At 42.7% G+C, this 12,377-nt stretch overlaps 1 protein-coding gene across 1 annotated transcript in view; it reads left to right on the plus strand.

Annotated features, from left to right (window-relative positions):
• Window positions 1–12,377, plus strand: part of LOC126456193 (protein SOX-15-like) — an 81,405-nt gene that overhangs the window by 43,518 nt on the left and 25,510 nt on the right. The window contains exon 2 of the mRNA XM_050091946.1: window positions 11,943–12,040. Coding sequence (XP_049947903.1) covers window positions 11,943–12,040 — 98 coding nt within the window. The remainder of the gene's footprint in view (window positions 1–11,942; window positions 12,041–12,377) is intronic.

Below are 12,377 nucleotides of genomic sequence, written 5' to 3' on the forward strand. Positions count from 1 at the left end.
CGACATTTGGAAAAAAAAAGTGATAAGCTGTAGAGAAAGACGGCTAATGTACAATATGTACAAGAAGCAAAAGGGAAAATAACGAAGTGCTCGGACTAAAAAGGGTGTAAGATAGGGATGTAGTCTCTCGGCCGTGCTTCTCCATCTGTACATCGAAGATCCAGTGTCGGAAATAAAAGCAAGTTTCAAGAATGAGACTAACTCAGATGATGTCAATGTAGAGATTCGCTGATAACATTGCTATCCTCGGTAAAAGTGAAGTACAATTACAGGATCTGCTGGATGGAATGGTCTAATGGGTACAGAATGTGAACTGAGAGTAAATCGAAGAAAGATGAAACTAATGAGAAGTAACAGAATTGGTAATATCGAGAACTTAGCATCGTTATTGGTCACCACGAAGTAGATGAAGTTAAGGAATTCCGCCATATAAGCAGCAGAAAAACCCGTGACGGACATAGCAAGGAGGACATAAAAAACAGACCATTTGAGGCAAAAAGGGGCATTCCTGTTCGTATCAAATATAAGCAATTTGAGGAAGAAATTTCTAAAAATGTACATTGGGAGCACAGCATTGTATGGTAGTGAGACATGGACTGTGCGAAAACCAGAACCGAAGGGAATCGAAGCCTTTGAGCTTTAGGCTACAGAATAATTTTGACAATTAGGTGGACTGATAAAGTAAGGAATGAGAATCGAGGAAATAAATTTATGGAAAATACCGACAAGAAGAAGGGACAAAATGGTAGGACATACACTCCTGGAAATGGAAAAAAGAACACATTGACACCGGTGTGTCAGACCCACCATACTTGCTCCGGACACTGCAAGAGGGCTGTACAAGCAATGATCACACGCACGGCACAGCGGACACACCAGGAACCGCGGTGTTGGCCGTCGAATGGCGCTAGCTGCGCAGCATTTGTGCACCGCCGCCGTCAGTGTCAGCCAGTTTGCCGTGGCATACGGAGCTCCATCGCAGTCTGTAACACTGGTAGCATGCCGCGACAGCGTGGACGTGAACCGTATGTGCAGTTGACGGACTTTGATCGAGGGCGTATAGTGGGCATGCGGGAGGCCGGGTGGACGTACCGCCGAATTGCTCAATACGTGGGGCGTGAGGTCTCCACAGAACATCGATGTTGTCGCCAGTGGTCGGCGGAAGGTGCACGTGCCCGTCGACCTGGGACCGGACCGCAGCGACGCACGGATGCACGCCAAGACCGTAGGATCCTACGCAGTGCCGTAGGGGACCGCACCGCCACTTCCCAGCAAATTAGGGACACTGTTGCTCCTGGGGTATCGGCGAGGACCATTCGCAACCGTCTCCATGAAGCTGGGCTACGGTCCCGCACACCGTTAGGCCGTCTTCCGCTCACGCCCCAACATCGTGCAGCCCGCCTCCAGTGGTGTCGCGACAGGCGTGAATGGAGGGACGAATGGAGACGTGTCGTCTTCAGCGATGAGAGTGGCTTCTGCCTTGGTGCAAATGATGGTCGTATGCGTGTTTGGCGCCGTGCAGGTGAGCGCCACAATCAGGACTGCATACGACCGAGGCACACAGGGCCAACAGCCGGCATCATGGTGTGGGGAGCGATCTCCTACACTGGCCGTACACCACTGGTGATCGTCGAGGGGACACTGAATAGTGCACGGTACATCCAAACCGTCATCGAACCCATCGTTCTACCATTCCTAGACCGGCAAGGGAACTTGCTGTTCCAACAGGACAATGCACGTCCGCATGTATCCCGTGCCGCCCAACGTGCTCTAGAAGGTGTAAGTCAACTACCCTGGCCAGCAAGATCTCCGGATCTGTCCCCCATTGAGCATGTTTGGGACTGGATGAAGCGTCGTCTCACGCGGTCTGCACGTCCAGCACGAACGCTGGTCCAACTGAGGCGCCAGGTGGAAATGGCATGGCAAGCCGTTCCACAGGACTACATCCAGCATCTCTACGATCGTCTCCATGGGAGAATAGCAGCCTGCATTGCTGCGAAAGGTGGATATACACTGTACTAGTGCCGACATTGTGCATGCTCTGTTGCCTGTGTCTATGTGCGTGTGGTTCTGTCAGTGTGATCATGTGATGTATCTGACCCCAGGAATGTGTCAATAAAGTTTCCCCTTCCTGGGACAATGAATTCACGGTGTTCTTATTTCAATTTCCAGGAGTGTATATTAAACGTCAGAGAATAACTTCCATGATACGACAGGGAGCTGGAGAGCGTAAAAAAAATCAATAAAAGATTTTAAAAAATTTCCAAACCCTGTATATTTCATTTAAAATGTCAATGCTTCATACGCTCCATATCATATTTACGGCCAGACGAGATACGTAATTTCTATGGCCGCTTCATCGGCTCCTCAGTATGCTTGCTTCAGAAGTATTTATCATCTCACCAGAATTGCAACCTTATCAGAATTGCAACCTAGGATTTTCGTTATGCCCATCCATTAAACAACATAAATCCTCAAACCGCCACATTGCCTCTGGAACAACCTAATCTGCACTCTGCATGCAGTTCAATACTCCGTTGCATTTACGATGGCTGACCGTTTTCTTAACCTGATAACTTTTGTTTGAACATTGATATCTGGCTGTATAGTCTTATATCTCTGTTAAACGGTGAAGCAAATTCTCGCATCTCCTCCTAGTTACGCATCTTGCTTGTAGCGGTTGGTGAACTGCTGTCGTGGCTTCGGCCGGAGTTCACGAGAGAAACCACGCGACTTCTTGCTCCGGTGACGTCCTCCCAAACGGAGCTGCGTAACTTCTAGACCCTGCTACACCTACATTAAAAAGCCAAATAAGGACCTCCAGGCTCACTTAGAGACGCGAGTAGAAATTACGAAATAGACAATCGACAAACAATAAAAAGGGTATTCACAGATGAGGAACGTTAAAGAAGATCAGAACTAGTGAAAAGATACTGACCAGTTCCGGAGTAAAACACGCTGAAAAAGATGACCAAAAAATGATTGACTGAAGTGGTCCAATGACGCCGCAAAAGCGGGAGAAGATGAAGAAAGATAAACTGCAGGCGGGTAGATCTAAACTGTGCAACGTTGTAGTAACTACAGTGAAGTAATGACCAGGACAGGGGAGAAAAGATAACTTGGTAAAAGACAAGAAATAAAGAGAGGTGGAGTAAGCCATCATTTCTGGACCGCGACGCTCGGCGAGTGCCGGTCGCTGTAGTGAGTAACAGTGTCAGCTTGCCAGAAACCGTGGGACTAGTTTGATATTAGCGTGTGTACGCGGGCTGTTGACTAGAATGCGGCCTAACAGGACGCGGGGCAACGGGCTTGCCGGAGACGTTGTCTGACGGACGAAACGTATTTGGCGAAGTATATTAGAAGAGAATAAAATGTTTTTTGCTTCCATAGAAAAGTGAAGTGCGGAGTCCCTCCCCTCTTTCACTTTAGACTGGACACCTGTTGTTTATACAGGAGATGGTAAAAACTGTTTGGTGACGGTGCAGAGACTGATTATAGTGTTGTGCACTCCATTTGGGAGTCTTTTAAGATAAGTCAAATTACTTCGGCGATTGGAGTTGTGGAGCAGTGGAAGTAGCTTTTACGGCGTCATTTGACCACTTCAGTCAATCATTTTTGGTCATCTTCTTCAACGTTTTTTATTTCGGAACTGGTCAGTATCTTTTCACCAGTTCTGATCTTCTTTGTCGTTCCTCATCTCTGAAACTCTTTTCACTGTCTGCCGATTGTCTGTTTTTGATTTAAATTTTATTTTTATGTTTTTCAGTTTCTTTAAACGTTCGATTTTGTTTTGCATATCACCCAAGATTAATTATAGCACTTTCATATCCTCCCTGATTTCCTTTATGCAGTCTATATGTTGCTTCACGTTTCAAAGTTTCTATGTAAATTTTCTTGATCACCTGGTTCCTGGTGTCCTCATAGCGAGAAAAAAAAGATACACCACTTCATTTGGCACTATCCGCCATTGTCTGTCTATTTCATAATTCCTATGTTCTAGCTATTCTTTCTCTGCTTTTAATATTGTGGCGATTTTATTTTTCTGGGTGACTTAGAAAATAGTTTCACTTCGTATATCACTTCTAGTTGGACCACACTCTTGCAGTGTTTTTAGTTTCGACTGATAGACTTTTTTGATTGTGTGTATATTAGGTTAATTTTTGAGCTTTTATCGTTTTGTTAGTTACAGTAGTAACTAACTTGCCATGCAGGTTTCTCATCCAAGTTATATCTTAAAATTTCTCTTAGGTATTTAAATTGTTTCACTGTTTTTACTTTCCTGTTACTCACTATTATCTGGTTGGTTACTAGCAGATCTGCTATCATTATCTCAGTCTTTTCGAATGATATCTGGAGCTCTGCCGCGTGGGATAGCCGCGCGGTCTAGGGCGTCTTGTCACGGCCCGCGCTGCTCCCCCCGTCGGAGGTTCGAGTCCTCCCTCGCGCATGGGTGTGGGTGTCGTCCTTAGCGTAATTTAGATTAAATAGTGCATAAACTTAGGAACCGATGACTTCCGCAGTTTGGTCCCATAAGACATTACCCCAAATTTTCAAATTTCTGGAGCTCTTTCTTTTTTGCTTTATTTTGTTGGCTTGAATGCTAGTAACGCTAAGTCATCTGCGAATCGCAAGTAATTTAAACTTACCTGATCTTCCTTGGCCTCAGTTATTATGGTTTTAGGATTTTCCTTGTACCATTCCCTCACCATGTACTCTGCTGCACTTTTGAGAAGTAACGGCGATAAACCATCTCGCTGCCTTATTCCTGTTTTAGTCATAAGTGGCAAAGATATTTCTCCCCTGAACTTTACTTTAAATGTGGTTTTGTTACCCTCGGGCATGGATGTGTGTGATGTCTTTAGGTTAGTTAGGTTTAAGTAGTTCTAAGTTCTAAGGGACTGATGACCTCAGCAGTTAAGTCCCATAGTTCTCAGAGCCATTTTTTGGTGTTTGTTAGAGTTAAGTTTACCATTGTCATTAATCTGGGATGGAGACCGACATTTCTTAGTATTTTCATCATTAAAGATCTGTGGATACAATAATAAGCTTTTTTGAAGTCTAAAGCCGTTATGACTTGTGTCTGTCCATTACCGGTTTCAAAATTGATATCTGTTCTGGGCAGCTGCTCCAGGGTCTCAATCGTCCTTGGTATTCTCCTGATCCCAGCTCAAGCTGAACCTTTCAACAATTTATAGAATCCTTGACATGACTTTATACGTGATAACCAAAAGAGAAATTCTTCTGTAGTTTTCTGGGTTTGATCTGTCTCCATTTTCTTGTTATGGATGGACTATAGCTGTTATCCAATGCTCTGGAACATCGACATCTACATAGATACTCCGCAAGCCACGGTACGGTGCGTGGCGGAGGGTACCCTGTGCCACTACTTGTCATTTCCCCTCCTGTTCCATTCGCAAATAGAGCGAGAGAAAAACGTTTGTCCGTGAGCCTCCGTACGAGCCCATTTCTCGTATCTCATCTTCGTGGTCCTTACGCGCAGTGTATGTTGGCAGCAGCAGAATCGTTCGGCAGTCAGATTCAAATGCCGGTTCTCTAAGTTTTCTCAATAGTGTTTCTCGGAAACAACGCCGCCTTCCCTCCCGGTATTCTCATTTGAATCCCAGAAGCATCTTCGTAACTTTTAGGTTTGGCTCGAACCCACCGGTAAAAAACCAAGCAGCCCCCTACTGAATTGCTTCGACGTCTTCCTCCAACCCGAGCTGGTACGGATCACAAACACTCGAGCAGTACTCAAGAATAGGTCCCACCAGCGTTCGACTTGCGGTCTCCTTGACAGGTAAACCAATATTTCCTAAATTTCTCCCAATATACCAAAGACGACCACTCGCCTTCCCTACCACAGTTCTCACATGCTCGTTCCACCTCATATCGCACTGCAACGTTAAGCCCAGGTATTTAAACGACTTGACCGTGTCAAGCAGGACAGTCGTAAAACTGTAACCGAACACTGCAGCTTTCATCTTCCCACTCATCCTCATTAACTTACATTTTTCCACATTTAGGGCTAGCCGCCATTCATCGCACCAACTGGAAATTTTGTCTAAGTCGTATCTTCCTACAGTCACTCAACTTCGACACCTTACTGTACACTACGGTATCATCAGCAAACAACCGCAGATTGCTGCCCACCGTGTCCGCCAAATCATTTGTGTACATAGAGAACAGCAGCGGTCCAATCATGCTTCCCTGGGGCACGCCGGATGATGCTCTTGTCAAGGACAACATACTGCGTTATTATTTAAGTGGTGTTCGCGCCACTCACACATCAGTGAACTTATTCCACATGCTCGTACCTTCGTTAACAGCGTACAATGGGTCACCCTGTCAAATGCTTTCCGGAAATCTGGAAATATGGGATCTGCCTGTTGCCCTTCATCCATGGTTCTCCGTATATCATGTAAGAAAATGGCAAGTTGAGCTCCGCACGAGCGATCCTTTCTAAAACCATGCTGATTCGTGGACATAAGCTTCTCAGTCTTAAGAAAGTTTGTTGTATTCAAACTGAGGATATGTACAGGGATTCTACGGTAAACAGAAGTAAGAGATATCCGTCTGCGGGTCCTTTCTCTTACCTTTCTTGTACACTGGAGTCACCTGCGCTTTTTTCCACTCGCTTGGGACTTAGCGCTGGGCGAGATATTCACGGTATATGCAAGTTAGGTAAGGGGACAATGTAGCAGAGTAATACTTGTAAAATCGATCTGGGATTCTATCCGGACGCGGTGATTTATTTTATTTCAAATCTTTTAGTTGCTTCTCTACGCCAGGTATGCTTATTACTATTTCGTCCATACGGGAGTCTGTCCAATGATCAAATGAGGGTATGCTTGTACGATTCTCCTGTGTGAACGATTTCTTGAAGAGAAATTTAAAACTTCGGCTTTCGTTTTGCTATCTTCAACTGCCATGCCAGACTGGTCAACAAGGGACTGAATGGAAGCCATAGACTCTTATCGATTCTACATACGACCAGAATTTTCTTCTTTGTTCCAGATTTTCACTATGCACTGGTGAAACGAAATCTTCAATGGCCCTGCTGCTTATTCCCAAAGTTCCGCAAATATTTGATCTGCTCCGCTTCCTTTATAGGTTTGGGTTCTTTCAAAGTCGACTTCACGGATTGCGGGTGGGTTTCTACTTTCTGGTGCTGTTGTAATAGGATTATCTGTGCATATTTGTAGTAGTTCTCGAGGATTTTCACAATTTAGTAATTTTTTAAATGTTTCTGCTAAAAATTTCGGTATTTTTTCTACTCTGTGGACCATTTTATTATTTTCATCCGTCACGTTAAAGCTGCAGGGTAATATCTTTGTAGATGTCTGTTAAATATTTTGCAGTAGTCCCTTGAGCTTGTTTGCTTACTGTTTGTTTCTATCATAGTAGATTTTTTTTTTATACTGGCGTTTGAACCTTATTATTTTTTGGCCCGTAGTGGCTTTCCTCCGATGTATTCTATTTCAAAAATTTTGTGACCAGAGCTTTATCTCTTGATATTTAGTTTTATACGTGATATGTAAGTACTGTTTCTTTTTTGTACTCCTAGTCAGTACTTAAACTTTAAAAAAAAATTCCTATAATTTTGTAATTATGTTATAGGCCAGTTTGAATGTTTTACTTCTGATGTAGGCACTCATAGCAGCCCCTAAACCTAGATCAAAAGACTTCTGTTTTGCGACCGAGGGCTGCTATTGCTTTAATTTTACTTTGTAAACGGACGCTGACCACGCAGCAATGTTCAAAACTCTAAAAAATTTTATGTCTATTTCTTTTTTCTGTGAGTGTCAAGTGCAATTCTTCTGTTTTATGATTCTGATAGCTTAAACAGGCTTGGTGTCCATCTACCACTGTTTTAACACTCTCATCGTTCCACCATTGGTGCTTTCCTTGGGTTTACTGGGGCTACCTGTTCGGCTGTTTGTTTCAAAAGGAGGAACTGTTTCCTGTAGATCATCTGTTATTTTTATATTACTTGTGTGTTCTTCGTATTCCTTGCTACTTATCAGTTTATGATGGTCGTAGGTTCTATTCTTATTAGCCTGTGACTTTTTCTTTGGAACGGGTTGAACTTAATTTTTATTTGTATCGTTTGATGAACTGATCCAGTACCTGTAACTCTCAGTATCTGTACTTTCATATTGCAGATCTCCCTGTGGTAATTTTTATCCATACAGACATGATCAAATTACCATTCATCTTTTCTCCAGTCTGGATGTTTCCAAGTTTTGAGTTTATTTGGTTTTCTCTTGAGGTAAGTTGACCTTGAGATCATGTCATGGTTTCTGCAGAATTCCATAAGCCTCATGCCATCCCCGTTTGTTTTTCTTTGTGTTCAAATGTTCAAACGTGTGTGAAATCTTATGAGAGTTAACTGCTAAGATCATCAGTCCCTAAGCTTACAACTACGTAACCTAAATTATCCTAAGGACAAACACACACACCCATGCCCGGGGGATGACTCGAACCTCCGCCAGGACCAGCCGCACACTCCATGACTGCAGCTCCTTTTTCTTTGTGCTGGGAATTTCTCTATTACGTCTGTATGTCTCTCCTCACTTCGTAACTTACCATTACAATATCCAATTAAAGTTTTGGTATTACGTTTGTTTATGTTTGTTGTCGTCTTATATAAAAGCTCCCAAAATTAATCTATATGTTCTCTGTGTTCTTTATTATTTTTATCATTAATTCCGGCGCGGACATTAATTATTGTGTATATTATATTTGCAGATTTTATACTTAGTGTAGATAGTCTCGGAGATTGTGATTTATATTCTATTATGGACTCAGTTATTTTGAGACTTACCACAAATGCTTTTCCGAATTGTGGACATTGCTTCATTACTCGGTTCCCTGGCATTCCCTCATAAATTCTATATTATTGAGATGCTGTTAGTTCTTGATCAACTTTTTTCCATTTTTGAAGTCCAGTTATTCAATTCCCTTTCGATTTATTCAGCCTGTCAAAATTTTAAGTTTCCGTGGATGTATGATGGAATTTATGTTGTTTTTTGCTATGTATTTTATCTGTCCTGTCTTGAGTCTAAATTTTGATCTTCTGTCAGTCTTGGGTATTTTCGAACGTCCCACCTCATCTAAGTTATTTCAAGTGACTGCCCATCATATCCGAGTGACAACTACCAAACGCTGAATTTTTCCTTTCCATGTTGGACTTTCCAAGGTAGTCAATCTTGTATGGAGCAAGCTCCGAGTTACAACCTAGGCTGTTAAGCGTAGATGCTGTTTGTGTTTGGTTCGCGGGAGCTGCTTGATTTCGCCCAAGTCCGCAAGCAAGTTGCTAAAGGCTGCTACACGCACTGAAAGCTGGCTCTAAAGTAGGAGATAAGTTTAGCTGAAATTTCCGAATGGATAGGCTAAACACGGTTGGCGGTGGCGTGTTTGTTGCTGTTACAAGTAGTTTATCTCGTCGCGAAACTGAAGTAGATACTTCCTGTGAGTTATTACGGACAGAGGTCATTGATGCAACCGGAATAAAACTTTAATTGCATCCTTTAACCTACCTCCCAAATCAGATGATACAATTGCTGAATGGTTCAAAGAAAAGTTGAGTTTGATTTCAAACATGTACCCGACTCACACAATTGTAGTTGGAGGCGACTTTAATTTACCCTCGATATGTTAACGAAATACATGTTTAATCCGGGAGGTACGCATAAAACATCATCCGACATTGTGCTAAACACATTCTCTGAAAATTATTTTGAGCAGTTAGTTCATGAGCCCACGCGAATAGTAAACGGTTGTGAAAGCACACTTGACCTCTTAGCAACAAATAATCCTGAGTTAATAACGAGCATCAAAACGGATACAGGGATTAGTGAACACAGGGTTGTCGTAGCGAGACCGAATATTGTAACCCCCAAATCCTCCAAAAGTAAACGAAAAATATACCTATTCAAAAACAGCAGACAAAAAATCAGTTGACGCCTTCCTGAGAGACAATATCCACGCAATCCAAATTAATAATATAAGTGTAGACCAGATGTGGTTTGAATTCAAAGAAATAGTATCGGCAGCAATTGAGAGATTTATACCAAATAAATTAACAAATGTGGAGCTGATCCTCCTTGGTGCTCAAACCGGGTGAGGACACTGTTGCAGAAATAACAAAAAAGCCAATTTAAACAGACGCAATATCTCCAAGGTTGGCGAGCTTTTACAGAAGCTCCAAATTCAGCGCGGACTTCAATGCGAGATGCTTGTAATAGCTTCCACAACGAAGTTTTTCTCAAAACCTGGCAGAAAATCCAAAGAGATTCTGGTCGTATGCAATGTATGCTAGGGGCAAGACACAATCAATGCCTTCTCTCCGCGATAGTAATGGACATACTATCGAAGACTGTGCTGCCAAAGCAGAGTTACTAAACACAGCCTTCCGAAATGCCTTCACAAAGGAGGACGAAGTAAAAATTCAAGAATTCAAATCAAGAACAGCTGCCAACGTGAATAACGTATCCTCGGAGTAACGCAGCAACTTAAATCACTTAATAAAGCAAGTCGTCTGGTCCACACTGTATATCAATTAGGTTCCTTTTAGAGTATGCTGATGCGATAGCTCCATACTTAACAATCATATATCACCTTTCCCTTAATGGAAGATCCGTACCCAAAGACTGGAAAGTTGCACAGGTCACATCACTATTCGTGAAAGGTTGTAGGAGTAATCCGCTAAATTACAGGCCCATATCATTAACGTCGATAGGCAGCAGGATTTTGGAACATGTATTGTGTTCGAACATTATTAATTACCTCGAAGGAAACAGTCTATTGATACACAGTCAATACTGATTTAGGAAACATCGTTCTTGTGAAACACACTAGCTCTTTGCTCGCATGAAGCGGTGAGTGCTATTGACTAGGAATTTCAAATTGATTCCTTATTTCTGGATTTTCGGAAGGCTTTTGACACTGTACCACACAAGTAGCTTGCAGTGAAATTGCGTGCTTATGGAATATCGTCTCAGTTATGTAACTGGATTCGTGATTTCCTATCAAAGAGGTCGAATTTTGCAGTAATTGACAGAGAGTCTTCGAGTAAGACGTGATTTCTGGCGTTCCTACAGGTAGTGTTATAGGCCCTTTGCTGTTTATTATCTATGTAAACGACAATCTGAGCAGACGTCTTAGGTTGTTTGCAGATGACGCTGTCGTTAATCGACTAATAAAGTCATCAGAACATCAAAACAAATTGCAAAATGATTTACAAAATATACCTGTGTGGTGCGAAATTGGCAATTGACCCTAAATAACGAAATGTGTGAGGTCGTCCACTTGAGTGCTAAAAGGAACCCGCTAAACTTCGGTTGCACGATAAATCAGTCTAATATAAAAGCCGTAAATTCAACTAAATACCTAGGAGTTACAATTACGAACAACTTAAATTGGAAGGAACACATAGAAAATGTTGTGGGGAAGGCTAACCAAACACTGCGTTTATTGGTAGGACATTTAGAAAATGTAACAGATCTACTAGGGAGACTTCCTACATTACGCTATCCATCCTTTTTTAGAATACTGCTGCGCGGTGTGGGATCCTTACCAGATAGGACTGACAGAGTACATCGAAAAAGTTCAAAGAAGGGCAGCACGTTTTGTATTATCGCGAAATATGGGAGAGAGTGTCACTGAAATGATACAGGATTTGGAATGGAGGCGTTTTTCGTTGATGAGTAATCTTCTCACGAAATTCCAATCACCATCTTTCTCCTCCTAATGCGAAAGTATTTTGTTGACGCCGACCTGCATAGGGAGAAACGATCACCGTGATGAAATAAGGGAAATCAGAGCTTATCCGGAAAGATATATGTGTTTGTTCTTTCTGCGCTCTGTACGAGATTGGGATAATAGAGAATCGTGAAGGTTGTCGATAAACCCTCTGCCAGACACTTAAATGTGATTTGCAGAGTATCTACGTAGATGAAGACGACAATATCCACCACCTCGGACACGCCACGTCGCAGTACAACCACTCCGCCTGCTACGACAGCGTCGCAGCCATGTGGTAATTTTTCCTCATTATTCTACGCTTTACAAACAAGTATAAAGTATCTGAATGCGCATGACGCGGAATCCGCAGCTGTGAAACTTTGTATGTAAATTTAAGGGGGTCGCTTCTGTCAGCTGTAGCGAGACATTAATCAGAATCAGCGGCGACGAGTGCAAATGTGTACCGGACCGGTATTCGAACCCGCGATCTACCGCTTACTAGGCAGGTGCTTTTATCACTGCGCCATTCGGGACAGAATTTTATCGCAACTGCAAGGACTATCTCAGCACGCCTCACGCCTAATCCACATACACACCAAACGCCACCTATCCACATTCCCTGTCCATGTATA

This window comes from Schistocerca serialis, chromosome 2 (genome assembly GCF_023864345.2).
Source record: "Schistocerca serialis cubense isolate TAMUIC-IGC-003099 chromosome 2, iqSchSeri2.2, whole genome shotgun sequence".
NCBI lineage: Eukaryota > Metazoa > Arthropoda > Insecta > Orthoptera > Acrididae > Schistocerca > Schistocerca serialis.